At 37.6% G+C, this 27,101-nt stretch overlaps 1 protein-coding gene across 1 annotated transcript in view; it reads right to left on the bottom strand.

The window, feature by feature from the left end:
* edil3a (EGF-like repeats and discoidin I-like domains 3a) overlaps positions 1-27,101 on the bottom strand; it is a 192,087-nt gene that overhangs the window by 89,810 nt on the left and 75,176 nt on the right. The window contains exon 3 of the mRNA XM_046842095.1: positions 25,792-25,920. Coding sequence (XP_046698051.1) covers positions 25,792-25,920 — 129 coding nt within the window. The remainder of the gene's footprint in view (positions 1-25,791; positions 25,921-27,101) is intronic.

The following is a 27,101-nucleotide window of genomic DNA, read 5'->3' as shown; positions in this document are numbered from 1 at the left end:
AGTATTGGAAAAACTAGTATATGCAGATAGTAAATTTGTCTATTTTGTTTATGTTTGATGGTAATGCAATTATTACATTGTGCGGTTAAAACGTACAGTTATTCCAGCTGCATCCCATGCTAACAAGTGATAAAATGCTTCAAATGCATAAAATGGGTCATACTGACCAGCTCAGGAACTTTTAAAGTCAGTTTAAAAATCCTTTTCCACAAGTCAGTTTGTGAACTTCCTGCCTTGCTTGATTTGCCCTGGTCAACTCTAACCACCATTATTGATACAATTCTGGAAGCTTCCAAGAGAAACAACAGCCGATCCACACGGATACAGACTACGCAAAACTCATAGAGCGGGGCCTCAGAGTGCTGAAGCATTTCTGTAGTGCATAAAAATGGCATAGCATCTCTTACATCACTCACTACAGAGTTGCAAACTGCCTCTGGAAGCAACAACAGCACAAGAAGTGTGTTTCCGGAGCTTCACGAAATGGGTTTCCATGGCCGAGCAGCTGCACATAAGCCTAAGATCAATATGTGCAATGACAAGTGTAGGCTGGAGTGGTGTGAAGCACGCCACCACTCGACTCTGGAGCAGGGGAAACGTGTTCTCTGGAGTGACAAATCATGCTTCAATATCTGGCAGTCAGATGAGCGAATCTGGGTTTGTCGGATGCCAGGAAAACACTACCTCCTGGAATGGATAGTGCCAACAGTGGAGGAGGTAGTGGAGGGAAAACAGTCTGGGGTTTTTTTTTTGGCTTGAGCTTTTGAATTCTAATAAAGACTAATGCTAATGCTACAGCAAACAAAGACATGCGTGCAACTCTATGTTCATGACAGTGACTCATATTAATACACACTCAGTAGGTGTGATTGTCTGAGGTCCAGACACTTTTAGCAATATATGAATTAAGTTTTGAATTAGAAAGAAATTTTGAATGCAATGTTTAATTTTTGGATTAAGAATATGCTGAAACTAATGCTGGTTGTGCAAAAGAAAACCAAAAATACTGAAAAGGCATGACCTTATAAAAAATATCGAATATAGTCAAATCAATTAAATTTAAGCTTAAAATAGACTCGTTCTAGTTTCAGATCATTTATACAGATGTCTAAAAATAGTTTTAAAAATCTCTTATTTGGGTTAGTATAATCATATATTTGAGCATACTGAGGAAATTTGACAATTTTGTGATTTTTTTTTCACTTGGTAAGATAAATTGTGTGATTAACTGACACACAATTGAATAAATATATCAGAACAATATAGAATACAGTCACGAAAATGTGAAACCAAGTGAAAAGTTTGACTGCCACACATTAGATCCTACTGCTCAGAAAAAAGAGACCTCAGAGGTCAGAGAGACCTCATGATGATGTTGAGATGAGACAAATGCTGCCATTGATGAGACAAATATCCTCTGCACAAGGACTATTTCCCCTTTTCTGGAAATTGCAGCATTTCTTTTTCAGCTTAAACCGCTGACATTAGGAAAAAGTACATTTACAGTTTTAGAACTGACATTAACTGTTGGGAAAAAAACAAATTGAGGCTTCTTTTTTGCTTTTATGAGATAAAGAAGTATTTTCACACCAAGTCTACCTGTTTCTTAGTTTTTCCCCACCCACAAAAAAAGCTAATTTTAATTTTACACTTAGCACCAGGTTGGTTTTTTTTCCTGTACTCTCACATCCATAACAGTCTAAATGAGTGCACACTTTTTTGAATAAATTCACTTCAAACTCAAAGTTCATTTAACAATCTGTATATTTAAATCACTCGAGCACTTAAGCTTCTTGACTACTCAATGAGCATAAATAAGTAGCTGTGATTTATATATTCGAGGCATATAAATGAATAATCTAAAAGCTTGTCTGTGATCAACATGTCCTTTAGCATGCTCTTTATAACTTTCAGTGGGTCATTCCCATAGAAATCCCATAGGGGAAAGAGAGAGAGAGACTGACTGACAGACAGACAGATTTATGAGAGGAAAAAAACCACAGGACCATTCTGAAGACCATTCAGTTTCCAGAGGGCCCTTCAAAGTCTGTCTCAATCACTCTCCAAAAGAGTGCTTCGAGTGTCACCTTCCTCTGCGGCTGAGAGACAAGCCAGAGAATGTGAGCTGCATACAGATTGAATGCAGTATAGCTGGCATTCACCCCTGGTGTTTTTAAAGTCAACACAAGAATCTTGTTGTGAACACCTCTGGAGATAAAATTTCAAAGAAGTGATGATCGCTGTGATCAGGTTCGTATCGATCCGACACTGCATGTCTTAAGTAATGCTGCTTTATGCGTATGAATTTGCAGCACTTTTTTTCCGCTCTTTGATGAAATGCATCAAGAATGCTTAGCTCAGCACTTTGGCTTGCGTATTTGGTTACTGAGGAAGAGAAGTGGCCAAAAGCTAACCGTGATGTGTGTTTCTTCTATCCTACTGTAATATTATCATCATTATCATAATCATTATTATATTACTATATTATTGTCCTTTTCCTCCTTTTAAATTCAGCAACGTTAGCATGTACAGTAGAATACTTAATACATAGTTTTAATTTATATGTGATTAGTACCACACTGATCCCCCTATATTGAAGTAAATCATGACATTTGAACTTACCAGTCATTTTAATAGGAACATCTGGCAATCACAGAGCATCTGGCAGCAGAGCAATGTAGATACAGATCACGAGGTACAGTGAGATCTAAGTGACTGTGTGAAGGCCATCGGCAGAAGATAAATGTTGAATTATAAACTGTATAATATTAAAATTTATTTGCCATGGTTACGCACCTCATTTATGTTTTCCTAATATTCAGAAATAACCAAATTAACAGAAAACTTTACTCTGTAAAATAATTACGTATTATTTTCTATTTAAAAATAGAAATGGTAATAATATAATGTCCAATATCGCTATACCAGCTATAAGCAATGTTGATAAAATGCAAATTTAAATGACATTTTATCCTTGTTGCAGCGGGTGTGGCCGAGCGCCGGTTTGTGAATGGAGGCGAGGCCGGGAGCGAGAAGGCATGGGAATGACACACCTAAGGGGATTTGTGACTAATTAATGTTCTCTCTCTTGCAGTAAACAGGGGGAGCGTATAAAGAGAAGCGAGAGGGTGTGCCAGGGTGTGTGTGTGTGTGTGTGTGTCTGCGAAAAACAAAAGTTCTCTTTGTGTCAGCATTCATCTGGTTTCTACAGTTTCCTCCCAATGTCCAGTGTTCTATTATTTATAAACAACTATGAAAGTTATTAGAAAATGTATTATGCTATTATATCAGTAACATACAGTCAGTATTTAATATTGAATATTTTTGCTTAGTCCCTTTTATGTAAGTGTTTCACATTTTTTCTCAACTGTACTCCAAAAATCTGTTTTCTAAACTAAATCTCAAAAGTCAGTGTCATAGAAGGCAGTGCTTTCATATTTATGGGAAGGCACTTATAAGGAAACCTATCTGCAATGCGTCATGCTTCTGACAAGATACACTATAGGACGCATATATTGGGACACCTGACCTTTCAAGATATATGTAGTTCTTTCCCAAACTGTTACCACACAGTTTGAGGTTTGAGAAAGTTCCCTCCACTTGAATTAAGAGAACCATCTGTTCCAATATCTAGTGAAATATTTTAGAAGAATGGAGGTTTTTATAATTACAAATGGTAACCAAATGTATATAAAAACCTTATATGATGAATTATATTGTTGTGTCCACAAACTTTTATCCACAAACTGCATACACCGATCAGGCATAACATTATGGCCACTGATCAGGCATAACATTATGACCGTCTGCATAATATTGTGTTGGTCCCCTTTTTTGAGGCCCAAACTGTCCTGACCAATTGAGCATTAACAGCATTAAGTTCCTCAGCAATTTGGGCCACAGGAGCTCGTAAGTTGGATCGGAACACACAGGCAAGTCGTCGCTTTCATCAATGAGCCTCTCCCGCCCATGACCAAGTTGCCGGTTGACCACTGTTCCTTCCTTAGACCACTTTTGACAGATACTGACCACTGCAGACGGAGAACATCCCACAAGAGCTGCAGTTTTGGAGATGATATTTGGCCCTCGCTTAAATCCATATGCTTGCTCATATTTCCTGCTTCTAACACATCATTTTTGAGGGCAAAATGTTCACTTGCTGTCTTTTTTCATTTAAATATTTGTAAGTCAATGTGGAACAGACAGAACTCTTATAAATGAATGCATAGTCAGTAAGCTTTAAACAAGGCCATCTGAGATGATAGTCACTTTGAATAAATTACCATATAATCCTACAATTTATTTAATAGGCTTTTCTGACAGTAGTGTGAATGCTGTACTTGACTTCAGCCTGGTGTTTATGGGACAGAGTGCACTACAACAAAAACCAAACATTCCAGCTTAATCACTTCAGAGACTCCAGACAGCTTTGCTCTTTTTTTTTCATGAGTCTCAGCAAAAGCTTCCTGTCTTAAGAAACACAATCCATCTTGAAGCAACCCGGGCAATACTGCATGCTTATTACATGTCTGATCTGCCATTATTGACTCCTTCGAATTCTGTTGCCGTAAGCGAGATGCTATCTGCTTGGGTTCGGGAAACTGACGTGGCACATTAAATGAAAGATGCACAGCTGATGTAAGAAACCTAGAGTTAATGTTTATTATTATTATTATCATTATTATTATTATTATTATTATTATTATTAGTAGTAGTAGTAGTAGTAGTAGTAGTAGTAGTAGTAGTTACAACAATAATAATAATTTAAGCTGCATTCTATGCTTTCTCACATTCTTTATGAGCCATACAATTTTAGATGCACTGCAGCAGTTGCCTAATCAATAACAGAAAAGCATGGCGGTAAACTTTAGGCAAAGGAATTCAAGAGTGATTTGTAGTTCCATACATGACATATATTTTAACAATGGACAGTGGTGGAATTGCCTTACTCTAAGAGGAATTTTCTAGAAGAACAAAAGGGCAGAACTGTGTCAAAATGGTGTTAGCCAAATCTTTGGAGAAGAAGGGGCAAATATTTGGGTTAGATTTGTGGATTTTGTGGCATTTTATTGCATATTCTGGACAGGTTCAAGTTCATAGATCAGCCACAGTCTAAATTTCTGGTTGGTAGTTTCACTGTCAAATGAGTTGGGCCATTACAGGCAACCTGTTGAAAGGCTTATTTAGAATTTGAAGAAGTGGCAATTTTTGACAAATATGGAGGAAAATCTAATTCGGTTCAAACTGGTGTCACAAAGTGTTTTGAGCATGTGTTGACCCAAATAATTCATGTATGCCTGGTAAATTTTGGGCACGTGGTTCAAAAGGAATAAATGGAAAGAAACATAATTCAAATTTAGGCCCATTGGTAACAGCACTTGTTCCAAATTTGGTCAGAATGTTTCGTAAACCCCAATAAGTGTACCATATTTTACAACTTTTTACCAGACAGTACTGTGGATGTCCACAGACACCCTAACCAGAAGAAGAAAAACTTGAAAAAACTCAGATTGGCTTCATAACACTGCAATCCAAATTTGGTAAAAAATAAGAAGTGAAAACTGTTTTTGGAAAACCCAATATTGTGGAAATGATCAATAAGAGACAACTATAGTGTCAGCCCGCATAAGCACTTCTGGCATTGCCACCTCCACCACCAAGGAACCGCCACCTTGCAACCTGCTACGCGAAAATGCCGTCTATCTTGCAAACACATATAAGGATGGCAGAAACCTCCAATCAGTGCCAGATTGTCTTCAAGGCTTGCCCTGAGTACTCTCCAGCGTTTTTCCCTCAGTAACCAACCTGTTTCCGCCTGACTATTCTCACCTCCGGCCTCCCCACCACTCCTGTTTTCCCGACTCTTTGATCCACGCTCCGGTTCTCAGCTCGGCTCTGCTCGCGCTCAACACGCTCCGGTTCTCTGCTTGTGCTCAACACGCTCGGTTCTTGGCTCGGTTTTGCTCGAGCTTAACGTGCCCTGGTGCTCGGCTCTGCTCTGCTTGGCTCTGCTCGCTCTCAACGCGCTCCGGCTCTCTTCTTGCGCTCAACACGCTCTGACTTCCGGCTCGGCGTCCTTGCGCTTCATGCGCTTTGGCTCCTGATTTTTCGGCTCCACTCTATTTGCTGTGTCTCGCTAACAAGCGACGCAGGAGCAGCAGATTCAAGACCTCTCTGCAGGTGTGCAGGAAATCATGGGATTCTTGGGCACACATTTTGGTGACGAATCCCCACAGGTGCTCCGCCGCCTGCCGCCCCGGCCCTGCAGGCACCCGTGGCACCGGCCCCTGCTCCACCTACCGGCACCTCAGCTTTGCGTGAACCTCAGCTCGCGCCGCCAGCCTGATTCCCGGCCGACCCAGACACCTGCCGCTTGTCATGCAGTGTGTTCTGATTTTTAGTATGCAGAACTCTCAATTTGGTGCGGAGTGCTCCAAGGTGACCTACGTCATTTCCCTCCTGCTTTGGCCACTGCCTCGCCTGGATCTACACAACGCATACCACCTGGTGCATAAAAGGGAGGGTGACTAATGAAACACCACTTTCAATACCCCAGCCGGTCACTACGAATACCTCGTCATGCCGCTTGGCCTTACGTCCGGCAGGTGCGTCAGATCTTGGAGAGACTCCTTAAGAAAGGCCTCTATGTGTTCCTGGGATACCTGCTTTTAGCTGGAAACATCCAGATGGACCCTGCCAGGATCCAGGCCATCCGGGATTGGCCACCTCCCGCCTCCATCTACAAAGGTTCCTGGGTTTCGCCAATTTTTATCGATGCTTTGTCAGGGGCTATAGTTCGGTGGCCGCACCCCTCCACCGCCTGACGTCCTCCCTCTGCTCGTTCCTTGAAGCCCTGAGGCTGAGGGGGCATTTCTTGAACTTAAGCGGCGATTCACTGAGGCACCCATCCTCATCTTTCCCGACCCAGTCCGGTATTTCGTAGTCGAGGTCAACGCCTCCGACGTAGGGGTAGGGGCAGTGCTCTCCCAGGTCTGTCCTGAGGATAACCGCCTGCATCCTTGTGCCTTTTTTCCCAGCGCCTTAGCTCCTCGGAACATAACTACCCAGTGGGTGAGAGCGAGCTCATCGCACCACTGGTTGGAGGGGCAAAGATCCCCTTTCTGGTCAGGACGTGGTCACACCTCGCCATGTACTTTGTTACCAGGCTGCCCCCTTTGTATGGAAACACGCTCTACCCAAGATGGCCCTCCAACACATATCCTGCCTGCAGTCTCGGACCGCGGACACCAATTCTCGGCCCTGTTTTGGAGAGAGTTCTGACACCTTCTGGGCATCTCAAACAGCTTTTTGTCCATGTTCCACCCCCAGACGAACGGACAAACTGAGAGGCTCAACCATGATCTAGAAACTCACCCTCAGTAACTGACCTGTTTCCGCCTGACTATTCTCACCTCCGGCCACCCCACCATGCCTGTTTTCCCGACTCTCCGATCCATTTTACGGATCTCGGCTCTGCTCATGCTCAACGCGCTCCGGTTCTCTGCTGCCGATTAATGCTCTCCGACTTTTAGCTCAGCATCCTCACAGCTCTTCCTGCTTCCGGCACAATTGGGCATCTGCCTTGGATCCTAGACCCGACTAGCTGACATATAGTAAAGTCTAAATTTACCCTGTGAATCAGTGAAGAGTGGAATCCTATTTCTACAACATTGTTTTACTAAGTTTATTTTGCAGGCATTTGGCCAAATATGCTGTTGGTGGTATTAAGCACTTGAAGGGCATAAAACTAAATTGCTGTGAAGTCAGATTGCATTTAAAAGGAAATATCGGCAAAAGTATTTATAATACATCTTATTAAAGAACCTAAATTCAAACGAGTTTTACTGAAATAATAATAAAAAAATGCCCAAGCTAATATGTATATTTTACACATTTTGAACATGCCTAATGTTCTGTGATTTCCTATTCCAGAGAACTGAGCAGGCAGCCAATGTAGCTTGAAAATAACTGCAATAATGTCCTCTGAATTTCTTTTCTTTGCTATGAACACAGACTACTGCATTCTGAAACAGCTGAAGCTTTACTTAAAGGCACAACTGGGCAGCTGTCCAGTCATACCTAGAAATACTAACCTATAGAAGCCAAATTCTCATTTTTGCTCTGCTTCAACCATCATTCACGGTTGGACAGAGATTATAGCTTTTAGGTCCATAAGAAAAACAAATCAGGCCGTCTTTTTACTAAAATATTATGAAGTTGTAGTTGTGTTCTTTTATCACATTGTTATTAAAGAGGTAAGCCTATCTTCGAGTGCTGCTGGGGAATGAGAGAAGTTGATGTGGAAGTTGTGGTCGCAGTGTGAACAGTGGAAAGATTTCAGTACTAAAGGCTTTTGGCGGGCTGCCAGGGCCGATCCCGAGGAATAGTGGAACAGCCAGGGGCAGCACAGCTCCAGTGATGAGAAAGAAAACAGATCCATGTTTACACACAGCTAAAAAGAAGGGCATGAGAAAAAACAAAAAAAACAAAGAGCAGAGCGAGGGAAAGAAAGCAAAATAAGACTAAAAAGGGGAATAGAGAAAGGTGAACGTGGAAGTCAGGTGAGGGTTTGACTGCAGAAAGTAAGACACAGAGAGAGAGAGAGAGAGAGAGAGAGAGAGAGAGAGAGAGAGAGAGAGAGAGAGACAGAGAGAGAGAGAGAGAGAGACAGAGATGAGGAGAGATTAAATGGAAGAAATGCAGAGACAGAGGGAGAAGCAGACAACAGAATGTAGAGCTCTCCCAGGAGAGAGGAAAACAATGGAATTACGCTACAGAATTCAATTTCTTTTTCTCTGTTCTCTACCAGCCATTGTAGTTTGTTTTTGTCTATGGAATCATATCATGAGACCTTCTGATATTCAATTTAGCTATTTATTCTGCACACTACTGAGCATAAAAAAACAAACAATTTAATCCTCTTTAAAAGAAAAAACCCAGAGGAGAGTCTTGCACATCAGTTCTTATAGCAATATTATAAATGCAAGATTAACACTGATCGTTATGGGGATGGAGCCATGTGGAGTAACAACCGTTAGAATGTTTCCTACTGACAGGAGTTAGAGCTCTTGTTGCATGTCAGACCCTTATGAAAGCTCTGTGATATACCAACATTCTCTCTACTTTTGCCTTATGTGAGTTGGCAGATGTGGCCAGCTGTTTGACAGTCGGAGTGGAGTAGAGCTTGACCAAACAGACTCACAAGAAACAGAAAGGTCGTTGTGGGCCTTGCAGATGTAAACACAAGGATGAAGCTACAGCTTCTTCTTTGACAAAGCTCAAGGCTTTTTTTTTTTTCTTATCACCCACAATGGTCTTAGACAGCTCAGGGAGAACACTGGCTCCAGACTTGACAATCTGGTCAACGTGTGGAAAAAAAGATTGAGGTGTGTTTTTCTGACTACTAATTTTACTCAGGCATTTGTTAGCATGAGAACATTAAGATGGAATAGATGGTAGGGCTTTTAAGGGCTAGCACAAGCTGTTTGGGTTTGTTAAATATTCATTTGAATGTTATTTTATTTGTCTATAAATTTGCAATAGATTAATATTTAAAATTTAAAACAGCATTACGTAGCATACAGAAGCTTGTCACCTGGAATGGTTTTCAATTCATAGGTGTACCTTTTCAAGAGTTCATTATTGACATTTCTTTTCTTCTTACAGTAATGTGCTTTAGACCATCACTTGTCTTGGGTAGAGGAAATTGTTAGTACAGAGTCAATAGCCCTATTATAGTGCTACTCAGTGGTGAGCTGTGCATTTGGTACCTGGGCCTTCAGTGGGGACTTACCTGACTTAATCCACCTCTTAATACCACCATCACGTCGCAATTATAGAAACCATCAATACTATACACAAAATCAATATAACAATACGTGTCATTACAGAGAGAAAAGCATTTCACATATGGAAGGTGAATACCAATTAACTAAAGCAAGAAACGCAGTTAAGACGCCAAACCTCTACACTTCAACCGCAGCTGTGCCCCTACATCATGTGGAGCAGTTCAGAATCAATATTTGTCTAATAACATGAAAAAAACTTTAAAAATGTAAATAAAATACAACCTACTCACCAGAGATGCAGACTTATATTTTGCACCACTCCTCAGAGGCTGTAAGCCAGTGGTACCGCTCGTATTCACTGGTCTGGAAGTGGCAAAAAAACCCTTTTTCGGGTTGGTGACCTCTCCTCACAATGTCTAGCTTTCTGGAAAATAGATTTTTAAGTATGTCCGAGACCGAATCAATTTCTCTTCCTCCGTAGGCATAAAAAAGTCTAACTCCGATGTATTATGTGTGCAAAGCGAATTTTAAATCTGATTAGTTAAAGAAACAGACCTGTTGGTAATATTCTAAATGGTAAAAGGGCCTACAGGACAGACTTTGCAGGACCTGGGCAGATTAGATTGACATGGCAGCACATAGAGGCTGAAATCTGATTGGACAAAAAAATCTAACATCCACATACATGTACTGGAAGCATTGCAGCCAAGAGAAACGCTACGAAATGAAGAGAATAAACTGTTGGGAATAAATTAATACAATTTCATAGAACAAATATTAGAATTTAGGTTGTAAATGTAGGTCAGTGCTCCTGATAGTGTTTAGGCCAGCAGAGAGGGCTTTGCTGGGTTTGACTACCCACCACTGGTGCTACTACAACTACTGTTCAAATCCACATTATGGTAAGAAACATTTAATTAAGTAAAGAGAAATTGTATTACTTTATAGAAACGAAAGTCAGTCAATATGAAAAATCTGAAGAACTGTAAATGTATCCCCAAGTGCAGTCTCAAAAACCATCAAACAATTTGACATCCCAGGAAAGAAGGTTAGAAGAGCTACCTCTGCTGCAAAAAATGATCAGCCTCATAAACCGCCGATTTACATAAATGATTCTCGGAGTTCAAGTGGCAGACGTAATTCAGCCTCCACTGTTCAGAGGAGACTGCATGAGTCTGGCCTTCATAGTGGAATTGTAAAAAATAAACCATTACTTTAAAAGAACAACAAGCAGAAAAGACTTGCTTAAGCACACTGAAGGTGTTGTTGCCAGTGTGAAGCATGGAGGAGGAGCTTTGCTGGTGACACTGCTGGTGTCACAACAGAAGGGAAACCAATATGGCTACCACAGCATCTTGCAGTTACATGCCATTCCATCTGGTTTGCATTTAGTGGGACCATCATTTGTTTTCCAAAAGGACAATGACCCCAAACACACCATTAGGTAATGTAAGAGCTATTTGTTTAAGAAGGAGTGCAAAGGAGCAATGCATTAGATGACCAGGACCCCACAATCACCCAGTCAAAACCAGTTAAGATGGTTTGGGATGAGGTGGATGGGAAAAAAGCAGCTAACAGGAACTAAACACCTCTGGGATAGTGATATGACAATGCAACCAAGAAATATAAAAGAGAAATACAAAGAAATGTTTCTCAAGTTTTCAAATATACAAAGTTAAATGTCTTTATAGATCAATTATTAAAAAAACACACACCCTTCCAGGTCAATCTGAGCTGCTATATTCCAGTATTTGATACTTGAGATTGCTTGTTATCTAGTAAAATGCTAGCTTTTAAACTATTCCAAACTTTTCCATCATCATTATTCCAGCATCACCTACAACCCCAACACTCACACACTGTGGTTTACTCCAGACATCTGTGAAAATGCTATAAAAGTATTTTCCAGTGGCTAGGAACTAAAAAAGAAATGTTCCTGCAGAACCTAATAATAAGGTTATAATAAGTGAGTAGCGCACACAGGCCTAATTCACATTTCTCATTATGACAACAGTGAATGTCAAGCACATGCCTACAGAAAATAAAAGCTTTTTTTTTTTTTTTGCAGCACTTCTCTTTCTTCCTGCTCTGCCATTTAGATGTGCTGCAGGTACGGGTAAATAATTCATTGACAGAGCTGGAGGGGAAGCACTGCAGATGCAGAGCACTCACTGCAAAAACCCTATTACATATTAGCCTCTAACCATGTTTACTCCAATCACAATGACTTAATTAGTCTTTTTTTACTTCTTTCTCATGGACAGCAAAAAATAAAAATAGTAACAACAACTACAAAAAAACCCAGCATCTGCAAATAAAGGAAGTGGAAATCATAAACAAATACACTTGTGGTTAAATACATTGCCTTTATTCTCCTTAAAATATGGACTTAACAAGGTGGGTAAATGATGGTGTTATTAAGATACGTTTTTAGTCTTCTAAGGAGGTACGCTTTATTCGGATGGGTGGACTTCATACAATATGTAGACAAAAGTTTGTAAACACCTAAACGTGTTTTTTTTTAACATCCTATTGTTCCCATTTTCTCTTATAAGACCTCCACACTTCTGGAAAGATGTTCCTGCTTTAGATTGTGAATATAGTGATTTTATGCTCATTCATAGATGTTCTTCAAGGGTGTTAGTAAAGTCAGGTAGTGAGGTAGGTAAGGTGGGGAGGCCTTGGCTGCACTCAGCATTCTAATTCATCCCAAAGATGTTCAATAGGGATGAGGTCAGATTTCAATAACAGGCCGCTTAAGATCTTCCACTGAACCCATGTAAACCGTATTTTAATGGAGCTGGCTTTGTCCGCAGGGGCACTGTCATGCTCGGACAGGTTTGGGTCTTCTATTGCAAGCATAAGCAAAATAATAATGCCACCACTTCAAAAGACATCCATTTTATCTGTGTGAATGAGATGTAATGATTCTGTCATTGCAGTTCATCAAAATGTTGATGAGGAAGAACAAAGAAATGGCCACAAATTGTCTATAATGTAAAATATTCTGAATGAGGTATAACCAAAATCAGTGATGAGTAAACGTTTCTTATATGCGATAAACAGATGGATAATACTCCAGACATGGGGAGCAAAAGCATGGGAAAATGTACTTCTCACAAATGATCTTAGAGACAAATCCAAAACAGTGATTGACTATAGATGTGAGATCTGAGGTCTTGTTTTCTTTACTATAAAAACATCCATTGTGTATAAACGTTAGAAATGAATCATGTTTCGTATGTGTTTATGAGCTTTGTGTGTGTGTGTGTGTGTGTGTGTGTTGGTTTTGTGTGTTATGTGGTGGGACAATTGTCGGAATATCCAGACGAGGTCTTCTGGTCTGTAATGCTGAGAAGAGGCCACCCAGAGTATGTGGTTTGGTTGCATTGGTTTTGAAAGCATGGAAAATTTGTCAGGGCCTGACTTCAGTGTTTTTTTTTGTTGGTTTTTTTTTTACCACTGAAGCATTTTACGGCTGGGAAAGAAGCGAAACCTATATTGCAATCATGACGCTGATGTCAGTGGTGCTTATGTTTCACTGAACATCTTCTTCAGTGAGAAAATCATAGTGTACAAAGTTTTAGTCCTCTGTTTTTGAGTAAGAATTGAGGATTTCTGCTTCAACACAATACCAAATGAAATATACAGGCTAAGATTTATATTCTCTCCAGTGATTGGAGGATAAGACTTTCAGATAAACAACTATTTACAATATCGAATCACTTCTTTGTTACAAAATAAGCTGTTTTACTAATAATTTCTGCACCATGATATGGATATGATAATTAGTTTTAGTAAGCGAATGGTGTAAATTTGAAATCAGGTTATTGCACCACTCAGCTTCTTTGGAGGGAAATTTTTTATAGTAAAACATTTTTGAGCCAGCATTTTATTTATTTGAAATGTATGGATTTCATTAACATGGAGTCTAATTTGCATGTGTGTGTGTGTGTGTGTGTGTGTGTGTGTGTGTGTGTGTGTGTGTTTAGTTGCTCTCTTCATTCTTCCCACTCTAGCCCTGCACTTTGTTTCTGCTAAGTCGATGGAAACTATGTCTAGTGACAGGTATACGCTTGGTCTGTGTTCTGCCAATAAATCAATTAAGATAAAAGCACCGGTCAAATCGATAAATGGTAATTTAAATGCATTAAAGGAGGCACACTTTCCACTTATAATTCATCAGACTGAATGGATTTTTACATTTCATGTTACATGCTGTTAGGTGCATTGGCTATGCTTTCGCCCCTAGGTGTAAACGAATGGACGCTCCAGATTCGACCTTGACCAGAAAAAAAAAGAAATTAGAAATGAACAAATGAACAGATGAATGAATGAAATCTAAGGTTATCCTGCAGTATACCAGCTTCTCATTTATTTCTGTCATTACACCATTAATCAAACACATCTGTCATGCAGTTGAAGCCTGTAATAATATAATAATACGTTTCTCATAGCTGAGCGTATTAAAAAAAAAAAAAAAAAAAGGCAAACCACACACTTTAATTTCTTTTAGCAGATGTTAACATACAAAACTGCTCTAAGAGTTCACCTTAAACTCATAGACTAAAGCTCTACTCCTATTTTAATTGGGACACATTTTTCTATGTGTGCTTCAACTAATAAGATATTGCATCTGTTACTAGTTAAAATGAAAAAGTTGGGGAATAATATTGCAGATTATTTTTTTGCAGGCTCAGTAAAAAAAAAAAAAAGAAAAGAAAAGGAAAAAAAAAACATATGCCTGTTCCAGAAGATATATCATCAGGAATTTGGGTCCATTTTTATCCTACTCAACCTGTTGTATATCAACAAAGGTTATCAGGTTGGTACCACGTAAAATCCTATATTCTAACATGGCTTAAAAAAAAAAAAAAAACATACTTTCACAAATGCCTTTAAACAAATCAGCTCTGCAGAGCACACCTGCCTGCTTCTCAATATGCTTTCCCCACATGGATATGATTTTTCAAGCATAGAAGCTCAAACGCTGTCACAGGGCTACCATGTAAGATGTATTGAACAATATTGCATATAATAGTAGAATGATGATATACAAAATTCATTTTATGGTCAGAAAATGTTTTAGTTTGAAAAGATATAGTACATATCTGATATACAAGCCAAATTCTATTCATAATGTTCAAAACCTCATTGGCTGGTCAGTGCTCTACCCTTGTCTCCACATCCCCCTTCTTTTCCAATTGACACTCTCATTTGAGCCCTGAGAGCAGTTTGAGATGCTAAAATAATGTCACATGGAGCCATTAAATACAGTGCAGCAGTGACTGACAGGACACTCTGAGCACTCCTGTGCTAAAGCTAAATATGTTTGCCTTGAGATGATACACAGCAGGTGTTGTTCAAACTGCCCCAGTTAGTTGACATTCACACTTTCGCTCCTGTGCCAGGAGAATTGCATCATGCTTTTAGCATTTAAAGTCAGAAAACAGAAATGAACTAGTCCTCAACTGTAACTAATCCAGTAGAGCTAGCTTACTGTTGACTATTGTAATTCCTAATAACTTTTTAGCAATTTGTTACTGCAAAATTGTATTGCACATGTGCAGTAAATATGAATAAATGGATTGCAGTTCGTATTTTAATGAAAATCTTTTACTATTAGTTTAACACAATGATTGATGACCTGCTACAATTATTATTATTATTTTTTTTTTTTTTGCATTTATGAACTAGCAGCTAGTACCATATTTTTCAAGCTGCTACTTTTTTCCACGTTTTGAACCCTTAAACAACGAAGCGGCTAATTTATGAATTTTTCCCGGGTTTTTCCCGGTTTCACAAACTTCAAGCCAAAAAACTGAACCCCATAACATTAGACCAATTAAATTTCCGAAAGGATACAAAAAAACGCACCTCACCTGTGAGATGTTTAGAGAGAAATAGTTGTGAAAGGAAGGAGGAAGACAGTGAACAATGACTTTCTCGGTCGGCTACTGTTTAGATACAAGCCGTTGTAACGCTTTGAGTCTGGGTGAAGGGAGAGCTCACTGAAACTCCAGTTGCAACAGAAATCATATAAGCACAGACAGGTTTCGAAAACTTGTGCTTTTTTATTTTACTTGGCAACAGCGTTATGGGTTAGTCAAAGAAACTTAGAAATGAGCATCAGAAAATAATAAGCACATAACCCTCAGTCATACACACACTCAGTAATACCGGAAGAATGCAGTGGCATGCTATTCCCAAAATACCGCTATGCTCCAAAAGGAAGCGCAACATATTTCCCCCGTTATACCGTGTGTAACGTGTCTTTCGTTAAAGCCTGTGTAAAGTACATTAGTGTAGACACCTGCAGCTTATAGACAGGTGCATCTTATTTATGTTAAAAATAAAAATATTTGTAAAATTCATTATATATGGCTTATATATGGGTGCGCTTTATAGTCTGGAAATTACGGTAATAACAATTAAAAATTCAAAGTGTAATTAGGTATATTGAGAATTAAATCAATGATGCAACAATTGTACTTTTAATGTATAATGTAGCAGAAATTATAAAATGTAAAAAAATGTGTTTGTCTAATCATATGCTTGGCAAAGTAAAATCCTTAATAAACGTATTATTAAATATCGAGATGGTAGTGACAAATAGCACATTTCAATACAGGTAAAAAAATAATAATAAATGAAAAATAAAAATGCCTATTGTTTTGAATGGAAGCTAAATCTTCAGCTTCTAAATAAAAATGTTTCTTAGATTCTTTAAGATAACATAAAACAGCAAAACACAAAACTTATGATAATCACAAACCTACTGCTTGAGCCCACAATCTGCAAAGTGCTCATTAATATTTGCTATACTCCTGTACAAAATCTCTGTGCAAATTTAAAGCATCAAAAGCGCCAGTCCTGGCTGTTGCATTCTCTCACTAGACCTCTCCAGCTTCATTTTTTTCAGCTTTTTGCAATCACAGCAACAGCGCTAAGTGTGATAGTGTTGTGGTTTTTTTTTTTTTTCTTTTTCAGTACAGAGAAGAAAGCCTCATACATGAAATAGCTTTTAGTCAAGTCAGGTCAAGGATCAGAACATTGCTGTGTTGGAGGCCGTGCAAAAGGCAACCAGAAAGCATGCTGGCCTTCAAACCCTCTGCTTCCCACCCACCTACACACTCCCTCCCCTCTGGCGTGTTCGTCGTGACACTTCATTACAATAATTGGCCATTTTCTGTGCTCGCCTAGCCAATCAGTGGTAGAAATGCGACACCCTATTGCTCCTGTAAATACAGCATGGCTCCGGGTTTTGCACTAAAATACAACAGCTTGGACATGAAAAAACTAAAAGCTATCGAAGTCCTTTAATCTGTAGATTCACTCTATGAACACAAAACAAAAAGCGAGGACATGTTAATTGTGCATTTGTCAAGTTCACAGTAGATGTTTAACTATGTAACTTGGTGTCAGTTTCAAGATGGATCGTATCATTCTGTGAAAATGGAGGGGGTCTCATTCAGTGATAACACTGGTGAAAGAAAAAACTTTTTCATCTCTTTTTCCTGGCCTTCTTGCCATGTGTCTCTTAGGACATTTCTCTTCCCAGTGCTATATTCTTATATATATTAGCTTTATACATAAAAATGTGTTTGCATTTGATTATTATAAACTAAGCACCAAAGGTGTATTCGTCTTTTTCATTTCGACATTCAACTTTTTTCTGTTCTGCTTCTTCTTCCATATGGCAGTCCAAAGAACATTTCACAATCTTTGTAATGAATTTGGCACAGTGACAGAGAATAGTGTCAGCTACCCACGCATGTAGGTGTACGCACCTCAAATATTCGATCTCTACTAACAGAGAAAAGTTTAAAATGTTAGGTCTGATAACTCAAATCATTGCAGTGAATTGATCCCACTCTCTGATTCTTTAGGTAAGGCCAAGGTTAAAGGTTTGAGTTCATGTAATCTATATTGGATTCGTTTGCCATTTGAAATCACACAAATCTTTTTAAATGTTTTTTTCAATCATCCTTAAATTTGGATGACAGCATTGAGATGAACTGAAAAGATTGAGCAGAGTTTAACCAAAAGAATGTGACAGCAAAGATGGCAAACAAGAAATTAGGGCATATTTCATTAACAGCTATGCAGATTCTGAACTTTGTAGATGAGTAAATGATCCTGCCCTAAAGGGCCTCAAATAAGCTTTGTGTAAATCCCTGCTAGAGGGGTGTTATTATTCACAAATGATTAAAACTACTCATAAACACTCAATAAGCGATCATGATACTTCTGAATCTCGAATGCCTGGAAGGAGTAAAAAAAATGGTCATGGAACAAATTTGTGTTTTGCCAAATAGAAACTGAGGGTCTCACCAGCACTCAAGTACTGATATTAAACCTCTCATATGTAATATGCAGAAATATGGCATATTTAATTTGCAGCTTGTGAAGGCTTACAAAAAAAATAAGCTGGGCAATATTTAAACAGAAGCTTAATGTTTTTCTTTAAAATATATATATATATCTTTTAAAGAGCAAGCATGTATGGTTCTTCCCGATTGGCTAAGAGATGGGGACACAAAGGCTCCCTTAATCACTGTTTGCTATATTAGTAGTTGTATTAGGAGTAATAGTAGTGGTAGCAGCAGTAATATTGGTATTATAATTGTTGTCATTGTTGTTTTTGTTGTTATAATTTACTTCAGATAATGTTAAATATGAGCAGGATTACAAGTCTTATCTTTAACCCCACTTTCAAGAAGAAAGCCAATTGAGTAGTTTCACTTTAGTATACAGTATGCCACACAATAACCTGACCCTGAACACACAGCTTTCCTGGCTGCTGTATCTTCTATTCCCTTTAGACCTGCCTGTCTGATACTTCTTACTCGAATAATGCTTAAAATAATGCTTGTAGATGTGAAATTGGATTAGAAGCGGATGGTTAGAGGGGCAAGCTGCGAAAATGTAAGCGCAGGAGCTTAAACCTTAGATTTAGACCCTGTACACCTGGGCCAAGAATGGGAAGGGAATGGGAAAAGGCTGATATTTAAACAGCTTAGGGGCAAAAGCAGGCAAACAGTAATATCAGTAAGTACGAGAAAAAAACAGCAGTGAGAAATACAGAAAAAGCCACATGGAATGGTGGATGGTTGAAGGGCTAAATAGTGTGGTTTAATTAGTTTGCAATGTTGGGTCACTGGCAGGAATGGAGGAATGGTGCTAAGTTTATAATGGCTTTGTTAAAAGAAATGAGACAAAGCTACCAAAAATGTCAATAAAGTCAGAGCAGCACCCTGAACCATATTCACTGCATGATGCATCATATCATAAACAGTACATCACCTGCACTGTGATAAAAAAAAACACAGATGATATTTTTATGTATAATATGTAATTGTATTGTTTTAATCGTGTTGAACAGTTAATAAAAAATAATGAATAAGCCTGTCTGAAATTTAGCTGAAATTTGACATTACAGTGATTAATAGTTTTATTGATTTACTTTTACTCAATGTACAACATTACTGAAACAATGCTCATAGCTGCTCTGACAAAATTGGTTATAAATGTCTTTAAATAATGATTGAAATATGATAATGTATTAGTGGCTTTATGTATTGAATTTCTCTCTCTCTCTCTCTCTCTCTCTCGCTCGCTTACCCTACTAGCTTAAGATAACCCAGATGTCTAGGGACTGGCAGATTTAGAATGACATCATCACATCAAAAGCAGAGAAAATGGAAACAGCTACTCCAGTTTTATTCTAGCTTCATGCTTGTGTTTGAACTTTAAATAACAGTGTTATTTTAGCTTTTGTATTCTGTGGATTTCCAGCTATATGTCAACCCCTGAACTTTGTTTGCTGCACCTTTATACATAGGCTTTGTAAATTGTGTATATAAGCTTTATGCCTGCCTCTACTTAAGATTTGTAAATATTTCATCAGCTTCTTTATACAAATACCTGCAGATGCCATAAGAACGTTTCACACTGTAAATGACACAAATGTGTGCCCTTAATAGCTGCCTGGAGTGTGTAGGGGTTAGTATCTTTTACTTTTGTGAATCATAGAAGCATAGGGCTTTGGAATCTGACGATGAATCCAAATCAGATCGAATACTTGAACTGCACTAATTGTTAATGCGCATGTAAGGCAAAGTATAAAATGTATATTTACATTCAAAACTTTTTTTCCTTGTAGCCAACACTCTCGATTCCCCCAGTTTTTCCATTTTGCCTTTATTTTTCCTTTTAATACATTTTTTCATTATTTCACAAATTTCATGAATGACACAGCTGCCACATTCAAAGCTGAGCTTGTTCCCGCTGATAAAATCCTATGAACTTGGCTTTCTCTATCCACATCAGCAGCTCTGCTGGTCTTCTCAGCTGTCATTCATTTATTGGAGAGCAATTATCACATTTCTTTTATCATTTAATTGCAGGAATTATGCAGATCCGTGATTTTTTTTTGGACTTCAGACATTCAGTGATTGATTTTTTCCTCACAATGCTCCCAGTTTAGCCTTTAGAAAAAAAAAAAAAAGATCATTCAGCCATTGCAATGCTGGGGTTTGGGGTTATCAAATGTACCATGTTGTGAATTTAGACTCCAGAGTAAGAACAAATGTTGACCATCCAAGTGCTCGTTCTCTCCAGAAATGTGCTAAGGTGGAACAACATGCGCATCATTTTTATATTTAATTGCTTGTTTTTAAAATTCATTTATAATGTATGCTCTAGCTACTTCCAGAGCAGTGTCCACAAGTGTCAGGTAACCAAAATGGGCAGATGATTTAAATCACAGGAGAGGATTACATCCAAAATAATCTACTGAAACAGTAAACCTGGTCTTCTTACACTTTCACAATATGGCTATGAAACAAGAGCAAGCAAGAAGACCCAATATCTTTAGTAGTTCCTGTCATTATAATGGACAATTCATCTCTCATTACAAGTAAATAGACTCAAATTCCTGAAACTGCTTCTATTCAATTACTGTATCCACTTTGCACTGTAAAATCAACAGAAAAACAGTCACAGACAAATAATTAGACCTCCTTTTTTTAGACAGAACGAGAACAATACATCTACCAGTACAACATGGTAGATGATGGTGAAGTACAACATTCCTACACATTGCAAATAATCAAATAGATTTCCTCAACTAGAATTATGGTGGGTGGTCTGAAAACACTGCGATTTTTAGTTATTCATAGAACTATTATTTATGCAATATATTCTGACCCGAAAATTCTTAACAAATCAATTGATTTAATTTGTATGATGAGCTTCAAAACTTAGGGTTAGGGGTGAGGTTACACTTCTCCTTATTAATATTGTGAGATGGCTAATATAGGATTACATGAGATATCTAGACTTTAAGTGATAGAAATGTATCCGTATAAGGTTTAATTATTTTGCACCAATATCATATTTTCATTGGATGTTTATTGTATTAAGGCTACTTGTAAAATCCAGCTGTGTATATCTCATTCATCATTCTTGATTGAATCCAGTATTTTAATTTACTGAATAAGCAAATATCTCACAGCGATTATCACCATTTTTGTTCATTTAACTGGAACACTTTGGGATAGACACAACAGTCTGAATTTAAATCTTCTCTGAAGGCCCTGACTCAGCTTCTGAACTTAGAGGCACCCTGTTTCTCAGGGGGTCATTGCTAGATGCAAGTACATGCTTCATTAGGATGAAAGATTGATGCTCATTGGTCTTGCCTGGATTTCATATGTTTCTGGAGATGCTTAGGAAAACACATATCAACATTTTATATGTTATTGACTCTTTATTTGTCCCACTTAGACACACAGCCTTTCTATATGATGATCGAAAACTTTTCAAAGCGGCAGAACCTCATAACACCTGAAACAACATTAAAAATGGCTTTGTTCTTAACATGCCCATAAAAGTGATATTTTGTCAGAAAATTTATAAAACTACAGGAATATGCAGTATGTAATGTGGGTAAGATTTATTGTTTAACAGGTCAGCACCAGTTGGAATCACCAAGAGCTATAGTGGATGTTGGATAGAAAAAAGTGTTTTACACATTTGTTCATCTTGATATGTATTCATCTTTGAAATTTGAAAATATTGTTAAAAATAAATAAATAAAACTATAAGAATAACATTGAATGGTTTACATTTATTTCAGTTATTTGTTGTCGTTTCTATGCCTAGCTAACTGTTAATTCCTTTTTCAGTTAGCAGTTTATTTAATTTTGGTAAGAAATTGCGTTTACTGCTAATGTTGACCTGACTTTAGATGCCTTTTGATGCTCATACTTATGAGGAGAAACAAAAAATTAAACAAAAGCTTAAACCGGTGCCCAAGATTTTAACTGAAAAGTCAGAGAGACAGAGAAAAAGGTCCATTCAGCTCTCTTATTACAGAGGGGAAAAAAAGATTGACTCTGAATTTTCCCATAAAATACATTCCATTCCCCTATTTTAAAACCCACAGTCGGCTTTGTATTACACCACAGATGAAACGTTGTAATACAGTACATTGCTTAACCCTAATAGTTTTCGTGTCACAAACATCACATACAGCCATTATTGGCCATGCTTGTTTTCCCAGTGGGAAAAAGCAGCCCAAACCATACTCAGCAATTTTAAATATTAAAATATTTTACATAAGGTTTCGTTAAGCTTTTTTTTAAATGTATTTATTCTTTTTACCACAAGATACACAAAAACACATGATTTATTATTATTTTTTTAAATTAGAAATAGACAATATACACAAAATACACAATACAACGGAAATGCACAAATGTGCAACCTAAACAATTGCTCCATATTTTGTTAGAATTATATAGAGAAATGGAATAAGAAAGGGATACAAAGACAGACACATGATTTCCATCTGCTATTAACACACATGCAAACTCACTGAAAGACTCACATTTATTTACTCACATTCAAAGACAGCAAATTATTCAGTGTGATTTGATAAATAACAGTTTATTCGGATAATCCCCCTGGAAATACTTTACAAACTGCCAGAACAGCAACTGATAGTTTGTTAACTAGCTGTCAGGTAACTGTCACCACCCAGCTATCAACTAACCGAACAATGTGTGTGACATTTAGGAAAATAATCGTTGCATATTGCTGTGACTGAATTCTGGGGCAATAACAGTAACTCCAGTGCCAACAACAGCCAACAATAGCATCAATATATTTCACCAAAATGACATTAAAAATGTATTTAATTATTTAATATTTTACCTTGGAGTTTTTGCAAAGGTGTTATAGGATACGCAGCAATTTAACACTGTGGTGGTCAGTGTCAGTGTGCCTAACAATGTAGCTAATCTTGCTACTTAGGTGTAATTTACCACCAATGGGAATGGCAGTATTTGGTTTTGAATTTCAACTGGATATTTCATTAATAATTTGTAGTGAAAAATAATCTTGACACAACACTGTTGGAGTTCAGCAATACAAATGTTTCCATCTGTCTCTCCGTTCATTACTTCTTCAACAGCAGCGATTCCTTCAGTGGAACAATAAAATATAAAGCAAATAACATATTCAATTTAATTAAAATTGTTTATTATTATTATTATTTGTTATCTTTTTGGGGGGATGCAGCAGTAGATATCAAACAAGCTGTTCTGACAGAGCCCGACAGCTGAACACAGGTGTTTAGCCTAATATCTAGTGCTAGCCAGTATGAAATAACAGGACATGATGACAAGAATTAGTGTTCACATTGTAGCAATTGCTGATGTTATATGGATAGCACCATATAACTACTAGCTTCTAGCTACTTCCTTCTAAGACTTTGAAAATGTCATAGTTGATTTCTCACAGATTGATATGGAAGCTTCTGACAGTATATCTCATTTTCTTCATGTAGCTAGCTACTTTTTAATAAAAGGGTATTTTGGCTATAGGTTAGCATTTAAAATCATGAGCACCTTGTACTTTGACAAATTACAATTGCAAAGGAGCTTCTCTAACTTTTCTTTTCAGAATAAAGTGTTACCATAAGTTGGACTACATCGTTTAAAAAAACGAAAAAAAACCCAGCAGACTTTAATCCACTGCTGCATTCCCCAGACCAGTGACCTAAATGTACTTGAGAGAAGATTGTTTCATGCTGTGTTGTGGCCACCAGACCACATCAATTCCATTTGCGTTTATTCATTCAGCAGATGCTTTTATTTGAAACAACACTGAGCTGAGCATATGAGGGTTAAAGTTGTGCTCAGTGGCCCAGACTTTGTAGCATGAACTCTCAACTTTTTCAATCAGTAGCTCTAAGCCTTAATCACTGCAAACCCAGTGCCCAGTTACAGTTTATTTCTGTTCAAATAAGCAGCAAAGTTTTACTGCATGAATCAGATCTCACCAGTTGGCAAGGGTTTATGACACACTCAGTAGGTGTGTACTAGCAATTAATTAAAGAATAAAACTTTCTTTCGGCTTCTCCCATTAGGGGTCGCCACAGCAGATCACCCACATGTTTGATTTGGCACATGTTTTTACATTAGATGCTCTTCCTAACACAACCTCCCGATTTATCCGGGCTTGGGACCAGCACTAAGAGTGACTGGGGTTGGGTCCCTGACCGGGGATCGAACCCGGGCTGCAGCGGTGAGAGTGCCGCATTCTTACCACTAGACCACCAGGGAACAGCGAATTAACAAAGAATATTCATGCTTAAAATGATATTTTGTGATAAATACATTTTAACTTAAATACATGTCTTACACATTTGCATTATTTAACTCTTCACACGGTATAGAAAAATAAAATTGTATTCCATTGTGCATTTTATAATACCATACCCATAATCACTAAAAATCAATGAAAATTGCTTAACATTTGAATGAAAAAACCTGTAAACCACAAATCAAACATTCCAAAAATGCATGTTGTTGGAACTTGTTGGAGCATGTTTGTGACTCCCTAGAGGCATGCTTCTGTCAATTTCATATAATTTCCCCCAAATTATATCTTGTAGCTTAAATTGAATGCAACTGCAACCACACCATTTAGGTTTCGGTACCAATATTATGACAAAACCCGGGAGAAATGTCGCTGACATTAAACAAAACACAGTAAATACAGATTTCATATTTTCTTCATGTTCCTGCAATATCTAAAAAACCCTGCATGTCATGTTGTCAGCATCAACATCAGCAAGAAACTTAGATTCCCCGGATGCCAAAGTCCTAAACTTTGACTGCCATAGACTAGACTGCTTAAACTTCCTGAACTCACAATCTTTGTCACTATCTTTCTAACCACATACACCTGGACACAATCACAGCCACGCAGTATATAAGGACTTTATATTCCCAGTCACTTTACAGAGTATTCTTATGCCAAGTCATGATCAATTTATATAAACTAATTGACTTGCCTTGCCTTGATCTTGTTTTTGTTTTTTTTTATTTTGGAGTTTGATGATTGGTGTTCATCTGGCTCTTTTCACAGTTCATGGACCTTTTAATATCAAACCTCATTTTGTATTTGTTAGTCACATAAATAAAAAATAAAAGAATTGTGTGACTCTTTTCAGGACAGTGAAAGGGTTTTAAAGGTGCTATAGTCTGTTATATTTAGAACATGGCACCAGTTCTTAAGTAATTGTACTAATTGTCTGAGATTTTTTCTATTTCATTTTGTCTTTTAGTTCTGAATGCTTATAATATTTGTATTTGAATAAGCTTGCTGTCAGGTATTTTTATATATTCTCTACATGCCACCATATATCCTAGGGCAAGAGTTCCACAGACTGGTTTAAGAAATACAAATAAATAAATTAAACATCATACAACTGTTAAGATAATAATAATGATTACTCTTCTCTAATGCATCTATAGCATTATTATTTATACCATATGTGCAGCTGGAACCAAATCAATTACATTTAAACATCTGTCTTTGTCCTTTGTGTCAAACAAGAATTGTGTGTGTGTGTTTGAGAGATAGTAATGCTGTCCATCTGCTAAATTATTAGTCAGAAGATTTTTTAATAAAAGATCATTGCTCTTACTGTGCTGGCAGTGGATGCCGTTAAAACCGGTCACACACTTGCAGACATAACCGATGAACGTGTCGCCCCTGTAGGTCTCGCTGATTTCACACGTGCCTCCGTTGTGGCAGGGGTTCGGGTGGCAAGGTCCTGCAACACAAATATGAATGTTAAATACAAGCACTTAATTTTATTTGAATTTCATAGTGGTTTCAGCAATTCTTTTTTATGGCAAACTTTCTCTAAATGGTTATATAGATTTTTTGAAAGAATGCCTTTAGCATTTATAATCATTGCTTTGCTGTTTCGTTCTTTTTTTATTATTTTATTTTATTTTATTTATTTTTTTTTTACAAACAGTAAAAAAAGAGGCAGGTGAGTTAAAAGCAGTTGATACTTATATAATCAGAAAAAGAAAAAACTTGAAAATTAAAAGATACATTATATGGACAACAGTTTGTGGACATGTGACCATATGATTTACTTGCTTTTTGAAAATCCCATTCCACATTTATTGCCTATTCGCTTTTATAATAACCACCACTCTTCTGAGAATATGTTCCATTAAAATGTGGAGTGTGCTTGTGGAGATTTATGTATAGATTCAGCGACAAGTGTGTTAGTAAAGCTATGTATTGATGAAGGGTAGGATGGCCTGGGGTGCATTAAGTATCACTCTGTGGTAACAGTTTGGGGAAAAACCATATATGTCTGGAAAACTAATGTCCCCATAATTTTAGTCTATATAATGTATGCACTGGTATGGATAAGACTATAAGCTGCAATAACACAATCAGGTTATAAGATTCAGAACAAGATGGATAAAGATGAATATTAATGTATAGGTCATCAGAGGGGTAAAGATTAAACCTGGGGAACACGACCATTTTGATCATACAGTGTTAATTCCCTCTAGTTCATACCTCTCTGAGATAAAAAAAAAAAAAAAACTTATCTCAGCATCTCTTTGAAGCACAGTTAATTTTTGAACAAGACTTTGCTGTCCATTTAAACACACTTTTGAAAACGTTTACTGAGATTTAGCACTGAAGTGAGAGATCACTCAAAGTTTCCCACTTACTTCACATACACACACAAACCCCAGGACGAGGCTCAACCAAATGTCTGATTAATCATTAATGAGCATTTTTTTGCCTGCTGCTAATACTCTAAAGCCAATATGTGTATTCTGCAGCTCAGAAAAACACTAATAAAATGTGCCTAGAGAACAGTCCAGCACAATACCTTAGATCTAAGAGGGTCAAAAAAAAATCTTTACTGTCAGTCATGACCAGTGTACCTGCACTGCAGGTCACAGTAGATCATAAAGA

The sequence above is a fragment of the Silurus meridionalis genome, chromosome 27 (assembly GCF_014805685.1).
Source record: "Silurus meridionalis isolate SWU-2019-XX chromosome 27, ASM1480568v1, whole genome shotgun sequence".
In the NCBI taxonomy this organism is placed as follows: domain Eukaryota; kingdom Metazoa; phylum Chordata; class Actinopteri; order Siluriformes; family Siluridae; genus Silurus; species Silurus meridionalis.
The sequence above is the reverse complement of the archived record's forward strand: the minus strand, read 5'-3'. Positions and strand labels throughout refer to the sequence as shown.